General features: G+C 39.0%; 1 protein-coding gene across 5 annotated transcripts in view; it reads right to left on the minus strand.

Moving 5' to 3' along the window:
• LOC138029751 (tyrosine-protein phosphatase Lar-like) overlaps positions 1–17,500 on the minus strand; it is a 36,626-nt gene that overhangs the window by 3,309 nt on the left and 15,817 nt on the right. For 4 of the 5 annotated variants that reach the window (XM_068877562.1, XM_068877561.1, XM_068877563.1 and 1 more), the window contains 8 exons: positions 12,924–13,190; positions 11,243–11,533; positions 8,950–9,252; positions 2,468–2,767; positions 2,016–2,045; positions 1,264–1,397; positions 551–818; positions 6–112 (listed from right to left, as the gene is read on the minus strand). In XM_068877562.1, the coding sequence (XP_068733663.1) occupies positions 78–112; positions 551–818; positions 1,264–1,397; positions 2,016–2,045; positions 2,468–2,767; positions 8,950–9,252; positions 11,243–11,533; positions 12,924–13,190 (1,628 nt within the window). In that variant the 3' untranslated portion in view covers positions 6–77. The remainder of the gene's footprint in view (positions 1–5; positions 113–550; positions 819–1,263; positions 1,398–2,015; positions 2,046–2,467; positions 2,768–8,949; positions 9,253–11,242; positions 11,534–12,923; positions 13,191–17,500) is intronic. The other variant, XM_068877565.1, reaches the window with a different exon arrangement.

The raw sequence follows: 17,500 nt of genomic DNA on the forward strand, positions 1-17,500 counted from the left end.
TTTACCGCTTTCAGTGACGCATCCGATGAACTTGATAACATGATGATGGGGTTTCATTTTTTTCATCAGCTCCAATTCTATAGATCCTTTCTATCTGACGGAGGAGCATTAACTAGGAAGTTAGGAATAGAAATTCTTGATGGCAGTTGACTCGGGATAGCTAAATTAGTACTACAACAGATAATCGTTGAAGTGTAAATACTTTGAATTACTTTAGCTAAGAGAAAAATAATCCAATTGTGGAACAGAACAAGTCATGTTTCGCGAGGATCAAGTTATGGAGGATTGCAGTTATTAACGCCAAGTTACGAAGGATTGCAGTTATTAACGCCATTTTTTTTTTGTTTTGTATTAATTTAGCGAGAAACTGCATGGCCAGCAGTAAGAGACATACTTTTTCATATATAGTGCTGATATCCTTTGATCAATGTCTCAAAGCAAGCTGACTTTATAAACCTTATCAAGCCAGTTTACCGATTCCATTGCGCGCTTTTAAAAGCAGTATTAACAAATGAGTGAAAGCACGTGTCAAGGATAAGCGGAAACCAACCTTTCAGCATTTTTACTGCCACTGTCGTTTCCTCCTGATGTTCTCTTACATTTTTTACTGTTGCCTGGGCAACCTGAGAAAAGGCTCCTTTACGGATGATTTTGATAACATGAACATTTTCTTGACTCACTTTCCAGCTTCTTCCAGACGGATGAAGTGGCATGTAAGATCCACTTCCTGCAGCTTGAGATGCGTGGTTCGCTGAGTCCTTCGTATTTAGATCGCTGGGAAGTCCTAAGTTGTCTTTAACTTGCAAAGATACTGGATTCTGGTGATAATTAATCCACAAAAATTACAGTAAGGCTCTAATTGTATCTCTCAGGGCAACTGCAATGCTAGCCTCTGTTTTCATTATCGTCCGTCCGTCTCCCCAAGATTTGCTTTGAACATGATTCAAATAACAGACAATCATTGTAACGAATATTCCAGGAGGGGACAGTTATGGCAGTGGTAAGTGTAGCGGCCTTGAACTTAATTCTACCAGCATCCACGCAATTATAAACTTACTTCAAGAGAGATGTGTAGCAAATACACTATATAATGGAACAACAGGATAGCAACCTTAAGCCTACAAAGAGAGTTTGGCGAGCTTCCAACGATCTTCAATAGACTGAATGCTTTGGCTTTGAAGAACCCATAATCAAACTCTCTTAATCCAGGGTTCATCTTACACACATCTTTTTTTTTCTGGCAAGATCCCATTAACAACTTACCATCGGTATAAGATCTCCACATCTTGGACAAGGACGACGGCGCATTTTCCATATCACCACGGAGAGAACAATAATTATGATCACCAGTAAGACGATGAATAAGTTGTAAAAAATATGCAAAACAGAACAAGAACCTAGCACAAAGAAAGCACAAAAAGACTTGTAATGCAGGGACACGAAGTTTCTACTGAGAGCAATTGGTATTTAGCACAACTATTTCTCTGTCTTCTTCTTTTTTTTTTTTTTTGGATTCGGGTACGCTCGCAGAGCGGGAAAATAATCTTTTTGATACACTTGCAGTACGATTCGTGACGATTTCATGAACATCGTTGAGACGCTGACTAGTCTACCTAAGGCTCGTTTTCTCACGCTTCGCAGTGAGAGAGAGATAGTGATTTAAGTCAACTAAAGAAAACTAAAAGAAAAAGAGCATGCATGTTTTCTTTGTCAATTCGTTATGGATCGTAGTCATGCGCAATAACCTGCAAGTACTGCTGTTGTTTCGCAGTTATTAATCTTCACCTAGCCTTAGCTCAACATTTGTATGTGTATATTTTTCAGAGAATTTTTTGGCTTTTCTTCGTTGATGTTTCCTTTACTTATTAAGATGATCAGATGATTTTGTACGTTAAATGAATAAGAGTTATTGAGCACAGTTGAATCTTACACTTACTATCCAGTTTTATGAGGAACTCTACGCTCGGAAATAAGCAATGATCTACCTTTGGTTTATATCTCAAAAGCGGACCTACCTTTCTGACTTTCCAGAGGCCTTGGAGTTGCTAATGGAAAAAGAGCATGATCGTAGTTAGTCCCAGTGTTTGACGGAACGGACGGCAAGTCCTCCTTTGAGGAACAGGCGTAGCACAGTTGGCTAGTGCGCGGCGTGGCGAACCCAAATTCGATCCTCGGTGACTCAAACGTCTGTTTGGACTTTTCCCTGATACGTACAGCTATAGCTTTAAACACCGTAAAATGGAGCACTAACAGAGGGAGGGAGACTTCCATTGATACCATCCTCGTAGCTGAAGGGACTACTGACGTTAAATAGCCTGAGTTTACGTCTTCCCTGGCAAATTTCAGGAGAGGAGCACCTTCAAAAAGTCAACGCCTTATGCCTATCTTTGTCTTTAAATTAGAGTTTTTTTTTTCAATACAGTTACACCTTTTAAAGGAAAATGTTTATCTTAACAGTTTTCCTCACCTCCACCATATGGCATCTCCATTATCTTGATGTTTTCTGTAGTTACCACACTCTCGCCGTATTTGTTTGATGCGGTAACAACCAATTCGTGCTTTTTTTTATCTTCCACTTTGACAACGAACACACGATTAGAGATGTCCTTTACTTCTCCAACGTTTGTCCACTTCTTGTCACTTGCAATTCTTTTGTAGATGGTGTATTGGGTGATGGCCGCTCCATTCTCTTCTGGTTTGTTCCAACTAAGGGTAATTTTGTTACTATCTATCTCATCTTTGACAATAGTTACAGGTTCCGGAACACCTGTTGATTAAGGTACACAAACTTACCCGAAAAGAGGAAAACAAATAAGCATAATCTTTTCTTGGCTTAGAAGAATAAGCTGGATCACAAGAAGCTGTTCATAACTAGCATGAAAATGAAAAGAACAAATAGTTAACCCAAGCATCACGACGTAGCCTGCACCTCATCAAACGTCCCCGTAATGTTAAGTTGAGTATCCTTGTTGGTAAGTAACCCTATTCACCCCCATCATAAATTTCCACATTGGTGTAATTATCGAGGGGTGGAGTACCTCAAATTCCAAAGTACCCTTCAGTTAGTTAGCCGCTACATATGACTGACAACCCAGGAATTAAACGCTTTTGGAAGGAGCGACGATGCTTTCTGTTTCTCGTTGTAAAGTCCCAACTGTAAGATTTAATCAACTTGAATAATCCAATACACAAGAGCTCGAGGAGGATGTCAGGAAATTCATAATTTTTCTAACGTGATTTCCTCAGGCGGATTTATGTTTAAAACTAGTGGAAATGTGCCTGTGAGAAAATCCATGCAGAGGGTTGGTATCTAAGAACTGGCAGACTTTGTTGGTGGTATCACATTAAAAAATAATAATAATAAATAAAACGCAACCTCGTTCCCAGGGTCTTCTCTGCCGCCTTTGTCGTTGAGACGAAAGACCCTGGTTCAGGCAGGTCACGTGGTACTCAGGCAAAAAACACTTTCCCACTGGGCGAAGGCGTACTCGTTTGACAACGCTGTTTTAAAATAACCAATCTTTACCTTACAATGTAACATTAAAATCAATTAAAAGCTCAAAGAGGTGATGTTCTATTCCCACAAGAGATGCATTCCCACAAAGCGTTTAACCTTTTTTGACTGATAAGACCCTTGATGTCGGGTGGAGATTGACGTTCACAAAAAAAAGCTCAATTTGCTTCTATAGAACATACACTATAATAAAGCAATACACCAAACACTACGCCCGAGTATACTTCACGATTTTTACAAATTAAACACTACTGTTTGCTGCATGCAGTTGTACAAATATCTTGACAACGACAATTCTAATACACGAAGCTGTTGATACAGAAATAAGCCAATGTTGGCTACTCGCTGTACAAGCTTAGGAATCACTTCGTTAAACATTAGAAAGAGAAACGAAAACGATCAAGCAGGCAGAGAAGAGAGACCCTGGGAACGAGTTTGACTTAAACCTAGCTGCGTACAAGGGAAACCGAGACATTCCGCTGTATCACGTATCTTCCAAAGCCACAAGTTTTCCGGTATTCTTCCCCTCTCAGCAAACTATCTTAATGCTTGCTACGTGACCGTCACCAAAAAAAAAATAAAAAAAATAAAATATTAAAAAATCATACACTATTTTGCCCAATATTAACGCGACTTGGCACCTTGCAAGGTCCTCGATTTCCAATGTTCTGTTGTAGTTTTCTTTCATGCCATTCTCATTTATAACTTGTTGGTCCAAAAGCAATGTACTTCGTTGCTTTGCGGTTCACCGTCCAATTCTTTTTCATTGGCGTTCCAAATTTGAATTGCCCTTTTTTTTGATGACTTCTGACTAGCTAATTTCACCACCAAGCTTCGAATTCGAAAATCAAAGGTATAAATTTTAGCATAAGCTAAATCCCAAAGGAGAAAAAACTTGTAGAGAAAGCCAACGTGCGAACAGTATGGCATGTGCAAATGATGTGAATAATTTTGTGCAATCGAGGCTTGGTGGTGAATTTTGAGCATATGAAGACATCATGTACAAGGCCTATTGAGCGTTAAACGCACGAAATACTAAAAAAAAAGACACCTTTTGAGTGCAGCCAAGGAAAATTTAAAACTGCGTCTTAGTCAGCAGGTTTTTATTATTATTAGGTGTCACGACATGATATTTCATTTTTATGCTGACGACGGACAAAGCTACATGTCATTCAAGTAACAACTCCAGAGAACTACCCAATTCCAAATCGCGTATTGAAATAATTATGCATTCAAGATATCACTCAATGGATGACTACCAAAAAGTTGAAACTTGACAACTGCAAAACTGAGGGCCTTATGTTCAATGCCCGCCACCACCCATCACCTTCTCTAGATTCCATCCTAGCTGGATCAGATGTAATTCAGCCATCAGAGTCGGTGAAGAACATTGGTTTTTTTGTCTTTATGGTGTTAGCAATGGACAAAAAAATAAAGAACGTGAGTAAATCTGCATTTTACCACCTGCGCATCATTTTTCATAGGTATTTCCTTCAAACATTGTGAGATTTTGATACATGCTTTTATATCTTCTAAGTCAGATCATTGTAAGCTACTATTAATATTAACAGGCCTTAACCAGAATCAGATAAGCAAACTCCAATATGTACAAAATTCCGCTGAACGCTTGTTAACAGTCACACGTAGATACGAAAATAGATACAAAATTCCAAGGGTTCCACACGATCTCTTTTCCTTAGATTATGCATTAAGCACCTTTCTCAAAATCCTTGCTGTTCCTAATAGTGCAGTCTTTTTGTGGTAGTGCACTGTAAGTGCAGTACACACTATGTCACCGGGTTGTAACAGTGTAAAAGTGTAAGTCCGAGGTGACAATAGACCGGCAGCGCGTGCACAACTCATGAAAATAAACAGGTCTGTTGGAAGCGTACTTGAGTTTCAAGAAATGAGTTCCAACATTGGCAAGAATTTGTGACGCTGATGAACAATAAGGCAGCTGTTATTTCCAAAACGATGCAATTAACTGGTGATAAATAACCTCGTCTAGGAAACTGAACTTTTGACTTTGCAGAAACAATATTCAACTTCAAGAGTTGGGTGATTGTGATCTTTGTGTTTAATTTGCACATTTCCTGTCAAACTTTATAACACTTCATTTTGACACAGATGTATCCTTTTTTTCGCCAGTTGGTAGTAAACACGCTAGATAACTTGATCATAGCGGCCGCTGAAATCGACGTCACTTTCGATTTTGCGATTTACTTGTGCAGCCAAAAGTACAATAGAACAATGAACGTAGAAAAAATCTCCCAAACTGTTTTTCGCTGATGGTAACTTTTTACATTCGCGGTTCAAAATTTATGTTGTTTTTTTTGTCGCAAATTTTGTTGCTGATAGCAAAATAGTTCATTGTGTATCGACACTTCCTGAAAACTTCCTTCTGCTCTTCCTAAAAACTGTATATCAACATTTATTTACTTTTACATCAACATTTGTTTTTATAAAGCAGGCTCACAAGGCGATCCTCGATGTTTTCGAGAATCGAGGATCGAGTTTTGAGGCACGAGTTTCTAGATTAAAGAATCGAGGACCGAGTTTCGAGACTCTCGAATTTTTTTCCAGGGTCTCGATTAGAGATTTCGAGGTGAAAAAATAAAAAACTTTTCGACAGCGAAACAATAGCGTTACACAAGAGCTTTTGACATGCATACAGCATCGAGATATTTTTCACGATCCCTTTTACTGTATGCACTTTTTTTAAGTAACCGCTCATGCTTTCTAGATTTGAGTGTTTATAACTGATGAATTACCTGGATACTTTTGATAAACAGCCCTAGTCCGGACGCTAAAAAATTCTAGGAAACACTTCCATAACACTGAAAATGATCTTTGGTAAACAGCAACTGACGGCAGCGGCGTCCTCAACCGAACATGCTAAATGTAAACAAACTTGAAAGTAAATTCAGGTCGGAAAGTTACAAGATACTGTGCCGTACAAAAAAATTAAATTTCGTGAAGACCGTTTAAATTTATATCCAACTGATTCTTGTGCCATCAACTTTGAGTATTCTGAAGTAGTGAGCGTACCGGTAGCGCACACGGCAGAGAGCTAACAACGCGGGTACAAACCGACCGATTGATATCGCAAAACCTACAACGCTAGCTAACTTTTTTATTTTATTTTTTTAAGCACGCGAAATAATTCAAAAGGAATTGAACAAAGAAATCTACATGCTTTGCAAAAGTTTCTGACGAACGCGAAAAATAATGGAAACCAACAGTAAGAAAGATCCGTAAAATAAACATGAATAGACGCGTGGAAAATTACATTTGTAATCAAAAGAAAACTTCTTTGTTTTATGCACTCCAGAGCCTACCATCATTCTCTGGAAAATTCCTCGAAAGCCCTCGAGCGTCTGGAAACTCGACTCGAGCCTCGATCCGCGAAATTTTCGAGAATGGAGGATCGATAATCGAGTTTTGCGGATCGAGCTTCGAGGGACTGTCAACTTTACGCACTGCTTGCCTATTTTTTAGAAATGTTTTTTGGAGTGTAAAGCCCAGTTTCCCAACCCAGTCGCCTAACTTTGTTGTTACTCCACCTAGGGCGCCAACAATCATAGGTATTACCTGAGCACTTTCTCCAATTCCATATCTTCATAATTTCTCTCTTTAGGTCTTTGTATTTTTCACTCTTTTTACCCTCTGTTTTCACTAAGTCTTGAATCTCCGCGGCCGGGGATAGCAACCACAGCAAATAAGTTCTTGTCTTCCTTATCAATGATTACAATTTCAGGCCTTCTTGCTTGAATAAGATGGTCACATTGGATGCTGACACCCCACAAAATCTTGATTCTGTCATTCTCCACAACACTCTCGGGTGTGTGCTCATACCGCTTTTTGCTCTGCTCTAATCCATATTCCTCACACAGTTTCCAGTGGACCGCCTTCGCAACATCGTCATGTCTTCTTTTTTATTCATTCTGACCCAACGTCCTACACCCGCTCACAACGTGATCGACATTCTCAACCTTCTCACCACACAACATACACAAGGGGAACTCTGGCGTCTTTTGATGTTTAACGCCGTTGGTCCAAAGAGCTTGCTCATGCACAGTACATAATAGGGCCTCAGTCTACACTTTGAAATCCGCCATTCTCAACTATTACCATGTTTCCACAACATCTGTCGTTTCTAGCATTTGTCTCAAAAACTGGCTGTACATATTCTTCCCCTTCCAATTCCTTAACTTCTCCTCATGCCACGCCTACTTGAATTCCTTGCTTTCTCCACTTTTTTCGTACTTAATGACAACAGTGGCTTTGACAGCTCCAAATTGATCCTCCTTCGAATTCTTCACATATCATCCCAATCTAATCTCGTCACTTCGCAGCTGATTAATGCACGCCTACCTTTCGCCCTCGCCAGATTCAACCTGTCAGCATCACTCTTGAGATGAAATGCTCCATACATGGTCAGGATCTGTCTAGTCTTTCTGTCCAGAGTTCTCAACTCATTGTCTGTCCATTTGATGATACCCAGCTCCATATCTCATGACCGCACAGCCCACGTGTTAATTGCTTGAATCTTATTCTTGCCATTCAGTCAAATATGTAATTCTTGTCACTTAATCATAATTAATTATGCATGTTTCGCCTAGTTGTTATATAGTCCTAACGGTTTTTCAAATATTCTGTAAGTGACGATGATGTTCATAACATCGAAAGCGAAACATGTCTTGGACATTAAAAAATGTCGTAATTTTCTTAAAAAGAACGATTTGCTTTCTGCTGTCTCGACCTCTTGCCATTCAATTTTCACTTCTTCAGCACAATCTTCAGTCTCCTCTTATATTCCTTCTTACGCTGAATCTTCATCTCCCCTTCTTTTACACTGTCTAATTCTAGAATCCCCAAATATCTGTATCCATCCTCGTCTATTTGTTTCTTTGCGTGCCCATCTGGAAGGGTTATATCATTCTTCTTCCCCACATTCCCTCTCTTGAGAACTATTACACCATATGACACTTCTTCAATCCAAATTCCATCCCGATATCCTCGCTGAACTCATAACGTTCCTAACCCTAACCCATGAACAATAGATGATTGACCTTGTACTGTTTACGGCCCCAGTCATAAGATGCCTTTACCTCACGCAGGATCCAAGTCACTGGTATTATTACTATTATTATTATTATTGTTATTGTTATTGTTATTGTTATTGTTATTGTTATTGTTATTGTTATTGTTATTGTTATTGTTATTGTTATTGTTATTATAGGGCAATCCTAAAATGTGAATCCTTTCAAGAGCATTTTTGTTTCAAAAAGGCTACCATTTTCTGACTCCATAAACAGTGCAAAAGAGCTTCGCACTTCGCAATGCAAGAGCCTATAGTCACTTTGCTTTAATTTGAAAAAAGGTGGGTCCCATACGTAACAACACCGTGCAAATATATTGCGATTTTTACCTACCTCCCAATACAACAAGTTTTTTTCCCTGTTGTAAACTATCTCCGTATTTGTTTGTGGCAGTCACAGCAAACTCATACACCTTGTTCCTCTTTAATTCCACAATTACTTCACGTCGTGATAGGTCCTTGATTACTTCTATTTTGTTCCACTCTCCTACTGTATTATTTTTATTTACAATGCGTTGATAGACTGTGTACTGTGTGATGGGTGCTCCATTGCTTTCCGGTTCCTTCCACTTTATTATTACGCTAACGTTCTTTGTTTCAGGAGGCAAACCTACAGTTTCCACGGTGGCTGGGGCTCCTTGAAAATAAACAGAAATTAAAAACATACGCACACACAAGAACCTTAAGCAATGGCAAGCATAATTCCTTTAAAGAATAAGAATATTACGGGTTGCTGTTAAGACAGAATGCCGATGGCTGTCTAAAGGAAACCTCCCTTGTAATAAGCCTTGTATTTCTGTGAAAATATCACGACCGTAAGAGTTTACCACCATCTATCAACATAATAAAGTGCTGAACTGAACTCATCGATTTATCATGAAACTGTGAAAAAAAATAAATTGCTTTTCTAAACCATTTTTTGATCTGAATGTAAAACGTTACGTATTGCATTTCTTTGTCCTATAATCTCTCGCCCAGTCTCTCCATTGAACACCCCGTTTTGTATAAGGCCAGCAGTCGTACACCATTATGTACGGGGGGGGGGGGGGGTTACCCTCATTCCCTTTACATGGCGCTCGTGCGAGCGCTTTGGGCGCTAAAAATACTCACTATTGGCCTTCAAAATGGGTTGGAATGTTTGGATGTATCGGCCGTGAATTTGCCATATCAACGGTGAAAAACACCAATGGACAACTGAGCCGTTAAACCGTAACGTAAGCTGTCCTGAAAATCTTGATATTATTGTATCAGACCACCTATGGTTGAAATGGTTTGGTGTCTTATAAAGCTTCTGTTGGGGTCAAACGTTCCTGGTATTGACCAAAACGAGCAAGCCCGATTGCAACGGTTGTAGCAGAGACTTTATGAATAACTGATTTGCCACAAATTGTATCGTATCAAACAAAATAATAGTATTTCATTTTCATATTGCTATAAAAACAAACGTGCACCCCTTTTACAAGAACGAAGAATCAAATACAATAAAGCTGCATTCGATTGACTCTATTCCAGAATAACAATACGTGGAATGATGAGTTTTAAAGGTATGTCTGGTGTTTCGCAGCAACAAGGATAATAAAGATGTGTTTAATATACCATTTTAGCAGGTGTTTGTCAATTCTAATGTGAATGTTCATAGAAACGAAGGGTTTTAAACTTCTATTCCATGTATTCCTATTCCGGAATACGGTCAATCAAACGCACCCCAAAGAAGTGCTTTATCAGGAGCCTAGCCTCCATGTGCACCATATCCTTGAGTAAACCTTTGCGCGTATCTTTCGATTTTCAGATCTATCCTTTCAGCAGAAAACTCACATTTACATCAATTTGCACAATTTGCATACATTGTTTTTGCTATTTTGTTCTTTGTTATACACTGACTTTATTCTGATTGGCCCTTATAAACAGTGCGTGCAGGGTCGACGAACTCGTTTCGTTCTAAAAATAGAAAGACACGCGCAAAGGTTGACTGATAGGGGGAAGAATTGTCCGATTATCTTTGATCAGTGTTAGAGAAGCGGTTTGCTTTGTTTATTGGAAATCTTCATCTCTATTCTGCAAGCCAACGTCTTCTTTGTTCGCTAGTAGGAAAGGACACAATTATCGTTTATTTTCCCTCGAGTGGCTACATTGAGCAGGATAAAAACATAAACAAACGCGCGCAAAGCATGCCGTTGGACAGAGAGTCTTTAACCCTGAAAATCCCCTATGGGGAGTGGTCAATTAAATATGTACTGTACTGTGTTGTTTTGTAAGGGCAATTTAATGTGTTTTATTATTTTTGCAATATTTCTTCAACAAAACGTGGGCACATGCTGACAAAAATCTTGGAGCGACTGAAGCAAATTCACTTGGGCAGAGTACATTCAAACGATGCCAATAGTGTAATTGCTTCATGAAGCCAAAAAGGGTGTACAGGAACTAATTGGGTACACAGATAGGAACTAGGAACAACTGTTGTTAAACGCGGTGTTTAAGTAGGTATTCTTCACTATGTTCTACATTTCCGAAAAAAAACAAAAAAGGAAACTCTGTTTGTATGTTTCAACACATTTTGAAACATGCTCTCCATTTTCGTTTGCTTTCAGCAATGAAATCACCTGGTCAAAGTAGTCCTTCGGAATTACCTTCGTGCTTGGTCGTCGCTTTCTTTTCACTTGCAGCTCCTTCAAACACCCTATTCATCGCCGACACCCTCAGAGTATAAGTCGTGCTTCTGTTGAGAACGCCAACAAGGTATTGCCTAAAGCCAGCACTTGTGGTTTCGTTCAGAATGACATTGTCGTCATGTAGTATAATCAACTTGTACCCTGTAATAGCACTTCCCCCATCATCAACTGGTGCAGTCCATTTTATTGCCAACGAAGACGCACGGATATCGTTGTCATTTGTAGTGAGGCTTAGAGATCCTGGTGCCTCTTTAACAAAAAAAAAATATTTAATAATAAACAGAATATCCCTATAGAGAACACTAAGAGCGTTGTCGAAAATAAACTCCTTGTTGTATTCAATAAGAGTTAATAAGAATATAAAGATGCTCCAGTGCAGAATAGTGTAGCCACTGCAACATATTCGTCCTGACCTCTGCATAATCATCTCTAAATGGATGGACTCCCAGACTTTTCAGAAGGAAGGGCACGACTAATGGCTGACCCCAGTGTTCTGAAATATGTGCACCTATTTTATGGCGGACTAATATCAGGGGTTTGCTGATGATAGCGCACTGGTGGCTCACACTGCTTCGGACATGCAACTACTAGTAGATAGGTTCTCCATGGCTGCAAGCCAGTTTAGCCTAAAGATCAACATAAAGAAAACAGAGTGCATGAATGAACCGGTCAAATTCATCTGCCCTCCACCTGAGCCGATAGACATCACAATTGACGAAGTGCCTCTGGTCAAAACTACTGACTTTACCTATCTCGGTAGCACTCTATCCAGCTCCTCCAAGATAGATAAGGAACCACGGACACGGAAGGGCAAGGCGAGTGTCTCCATCCGGGTGAAATGCAAAGTCTACAGAGCTGTGGTACTGTCAACCCTCCTATATGGTGCAGAAACTTGGACTATTTACAGAGCCCAAGTTAAGAAACTGCACGCTGTTATGATGAGGCAATTGAGGGACATCATGGGCATCAAATGGCATGATAAGATCACAAATGCTGAAGTCCTTAGGCGTGCAAACCTAAGGATATTCATGGAGGATATTCTTGCTGAAAAGAACCTAAGATGGTTAGGCCACGTTCATAGGGTGGATCATGACCGACTCCCTCGCCAACTGCTGTATTCACAGCTCTGTTCTGGAAAGTGAAATCAGGGAAGGCCAAGGCTGAGATTCAAAGATGTAGCAAAGAGAAACATGAAAGCGAGGAAGATCCCAGTCAACTCCTGGAAGACAACCGCGAGCAACAGAGATACATGGAGACCTGCCATCAAACCATAAACAGTCTTAATCGTATCGACTGACGGCAAGAGAGAGAGAAAGAGAGAATATCAGGGGTAAAAAAAAATACATTGCGATGATTTTCTTGAATTTAGCAATGGGGAAACTGTGATTTGGAAGAGAGTCCTCAAAACTCATTTTTCAGCAGAGCAAAGAAGTCAGCTTCAGTCCAATTAACATGAAACAGCTGGGAAAAAGGCGGCAAGAGGAAGTTGGTTAAAAACAATACAAAAAAAACCTGAACCAAGCAAAAAAAGGATTGCTTTTTTTTTTACCTGGTTAAGTAGCATCACATTTCAAATTGCGTAAAAATACTGGTAATGCGCTTTCAGTGACCTTATGTGTGTATTTTTCTAATTGCTTACTTATTTGGTTCAGTTGCGCCAAGCGTGGAGCAGCAGCACCAACTACGTTTCTGGCTTCACAAGTATAATTTCCAAAATCTTGATCAGCCTTCACCTGCGCATCTACTTTTTTCTCTGTGGATGTTACTTTTCTTAGCTCAGTTCCGTCTGGTTTTTTCCATGTGATCGATGGGGTAGGAGAACCATCTGCCACACATGATAGTAGAACGTTCTGTCCAATCCAAGACTGTTTTGTAAAGGGAGTTACCGAGGTTATGCTTGGTTGATCTGGAGAAAAAAAAGGAATTAACAAAAGAGTTTTGTATAACTTTAGATACTTTGAAACTAATGAAGAATTTGTAATCAGTGGGTGAAAAATCATCACAGTGCATTGAATTTGGACACCATAAATATATGTTATTCATTGGCCGGGAGGTTCGTTTCGGGAAAAGTCAAGTCTCTGTTTAGAAACCTGTTCAGACCAATCCTCAGAGGTCATGCCCAAAGCGGAAGTGGGCTGGGCCTGGTTATCTAAAAGATTATGTTTGCTGAAATTTGAGTGGAGTCAAAACTAAAGGAACACTTTTAAACGAAGGAATCCTAAATAGAATTGAATAAAAATGTTGTACTTTTGTTGAAGTTGAACTTTGAATTAACTTATCAGTTTTTCAATGAACCCATAAATTGTGATTTAGAGGGAAGGAATGTAGCAATTTGGATTTCTGTACGGCTCAGGTGATTGGTGATTTGCTCATAGCATATTTGTGTTTTGATTCCACTTGTGACGGGTTAATTATTATAGTGTTCTCAAAGGACATGACAAAAATGAGATGGCAAAAGTACAAAGAAAGACACCTTGGTTTATTAGACAGTGTATCGATCTATACATTATCTTCTGGATAACAATTAGAAATCTGAAAGTGTACTGCAGCAGCAATTAACAGGCAATAGATCGAATATTAATTCTTGAACTTTAATTACCTGTACTCTCAAAATTATATTTGTATTGTAAATGTCTTCTCTAATAATGTACTGTAGAAGTATTTGTGTTGCTCTTTTACACACATTCTAAATGCATAATGGAAACCTTCTCGCAATGAAGAGTTTTTCCATTTCTTGCATTACCACTTTGTAGTTAACACTTTCCAGTAATTGCTCTTCTCTAATAATGTATGGAAATTCACATAAATACGTTTTGTTGTTAATGGAATTTGCATAACAAAATTAATACAAGGCTAAGTATGTTTTTTTGCTATTGGTAATCAATATGTAGTAATTCATTAACATGCATTGAGGATTTTATAATTATGCCTCACGTGTTTAGAATTGTCTTTTAATTTTCTTGAAACACACAGTCTAGAATAATGATAAAGTGCTAATAATAATTTTAATATTAATCAATATCACCTTACTCATTTTCAACAACTAGCATATTATCAAATGCAGAGACACCAGGAGTTCTTGCACAAATCATCCAACCATAAACTCTTGCATCACCCATTTTAAGATTATGGAAAGTAAACATAACAAAACTATTGAAAGAGATTCCATCAACTTGTCCCACATATAAGTTTATACAGTATTTGGTCAAGGACAAAAAAAGAATCTGGTCATGTCAAACCGGGCTATATTGTAGATTTCTCTACCTATAGAGCTGTTGGAGTTATGTTCCCCAGTAATTATAGGGTAATCTGGAATGACTGACTGTAGACATGTTTCATTGGCAGGTGACCTATGCTCATTTAAAGGGTCTTCCACTTGCTCTTCATTTTGGACTTCCTGTTGTTCCTACATTTAAAAGATTTTCAAGAATTTGCGCTATTGTTTTGAAAGTTTATTGGTAATAAGTTTGTGTTGTAAATGTTGTCGTTCATTATACTTTGTCAGTTCTGTGCTAATATTTGTGCAATCAATCTGTATATCTTTGTAAAGGATATTATTGGCTTTTAACCAATCGAGTGTTGTCATTATGATTTCTCAAAAAAGAAACGATCGTTTTCAATTTACAAAACATGTTTCGACATACTCATGTCATCTTCAGTTGCAAATGAGCTTTTCAACGGTTGTACATTTGAATTTATGTTAAGGTATGTTGCAAAATTACATGTCAGAACTTGCCTACAATTTAAATATGAAGTGTGAAATGCGCAGAAAACAAAAATAGCGCACATAGCAATAAAATAAAAGACAAAAGAACAACGTAATTAAAAAGAAAGAGACAAATCTAAATGCCTCAACTGCTGATTAAGGATGGGATTTTCCCACTTAATGTGCAATGCCTCTTTGATCTTAATTTGGAATTTTGAGGCGGCAGAATCTAAGATCGTGAAACATTCTGTGTTACAAGAGTCATGACAGGCCCTAGATGACTGCAGGTGTCTGTAAACATGCGAAGACTTGTCCGACAAGAGATGCTCACGAGCACGCGTACGTAGGTGGCGAGTGGTCTCGCCAATGTAGCTGGCATTACAGCCAGCACACGAGAATTTATAAACGACACGCGAACGTAGACCTTGCGGTACTGAATCTTTCACGCTGAACATGTTTCTAAGTTTAAATGTACTAAAGACCAACTTAATATCTAAATCAGCTTTGCAATAGTGTTTGAGTAGTTGTCTTAACTTGGTCTGGGCGATTTCAGAAAACCGGCCAACATAAGGGAGTTTATAGAAGTGCGTAGAAGTTTTCCCGGAGTTGGATGAGGCGTCCCGCCCAGTCAGAGAAGAACTCATTTTCTTAGAAAGATACCTGTGGATAATCTTGTCGATCACCCACGACGGAAAACAATTTTTCCGTAGTAAGAAAATAAGCTTCTTGACGTCCAGATGAAAACCAACCCAGGAATTGTTGATCTTATATACTCTGTCTAGTAATGTTCTGACTAGACCCAGTTTGTAATTCAAAGGGGCGAAGCTGAAATAATTAGTAAGAAGACCAGTAAATGTTTTCTTGCGATATACACTAGTAACAATAGATGGATGACCGTTGTCTAGCAATATGTCTAGAAAAGATAATTTCTTATTGATTTCCCTTTCCATTGTGAAACGGATACTTGGGTGCCTTGCGTTGATGTAATCAAAGAACAAGAGCGCATCATCTTCGTTATTGAACAAACAAAAGGTGTCATCAACATAGCGTCTATAGAACAAAACTTGGGAGGATGAGAAATTATCTAACCAGTTTTTTTCATGGTGTCCCATAAAAAGGTTTGCGAGGACTGGAGCAAGGGGGGAACCCATGGCAACCCCATCTACTTGGTCATGAAACGCACCCTTGAATAAGAAGTGGGTCCCTGCTGTTGCGAAGGAAAAAAGGGTTTTAAGGTTAGCGAGGCTTATCGCAAGGCCAGGATTACCCTGATAAATGTAGGTGACCGCCAAGTCAATGCACTCATCAAGGGGTAAACTAGTAAACAGACTCTCAACATCAAAAGAGACCAAATAAACTTCCCAGAGGTTGGTAGCTGGTTGATTTCATGTACAAATGTCAGGCTTCAGTATCACTGTGATACTGAAGCCTGACAAAGGAAATGGCGTCGTTGTCATGGACAGGATTGCTTATGAACAGGGTATTTTGCCATTATAAGTGACACTTCTAAGTTTAAGGTTATTGATAATGACCCCACTTTACAAAGGGAGGGCAAATTACAACGTTTTTTAAAGAGCACTTAAAAATAAGGGTCACTTAGACAAAGATACATATGAGAGAATTTATCCAGTTAGTTCTCAACCAGCTAGGTTCTATGGCCTTCCTAAAATGCACAAGGCTCTGCAGCCTAATGAAACACCTCCATTTCGACCCATAGTATCTTCAATAGGCACCTACAATTATAATCTATCTAAGTTCCTTTGCGATCTTTTAGAGCCTCATGTCCCGTGTGACTACAACGTCCGCGACACGTTTTCAATTTGTACATGAAATCAACCAGCTACCAACCTCTGGGAAGTTTATGGTCTCTTTTGATGTTGAGAGTCTGTTTACTAGTTTACCCCTTGATGAGTGCATTGACTTGGCGGTCACCTACATTTATCAGGGTAATCCTGGCCTTGCGATAAGCCCCGCTAACCTTAAAACCCTTTTTTCCTTCGCAACAGCAGGGACCCACTTCTTATTCAAGGGTGCGTTTCATGACCAAGTAGATGGGGTTGCCATGGGTTCCCCCCTTGCTCCAGTCCTCGCAAACCTTTTTATGGGACACCATGAAAAAAACTGGTTAGATAATTTCTCATCCTCCCAAGTTTTGTTCTATAGACGCTATGTTGATGACACCTTTTGTTTGTTCAATAACGAAGATGATGCGCTCTTGTTCTTTGATTATATCAACGCAAGGCACCCAAGTATCCGTTTCACAATGAAAAGGGAAATCAATAAGAAATTATCTTTTCTAGACATATTGCTAGACAACGGTCATCCATCTATTGTTACTAGTGTATATCGCAAGAAAACATTTACTGGTCTTCTTACTAATTATTTCAGCTTCGCCCCTTTGAATTACAAACTGGGTCTAGTCAGAACATTACTAGACAGAGTATATAAGATCAACAATTCCTGGGTTGGTTTTCATCTGGACGTCAAGAAGCTTATTTTCTTACTACGGA

This window comes from Montipora capricornis, chromosome 13 (assembly GCF_036669925.1).
Source record: "Montipora capricornis isolate CH-2021 chromosome 13, ASM3666992v2, whole genome shotgun sequence".
NCBI lineage: Eukaryota > Metazoa > Cnidaria > Anthozoa > Scleractinia > Acroporidae > Montipora > Montipora capricornis.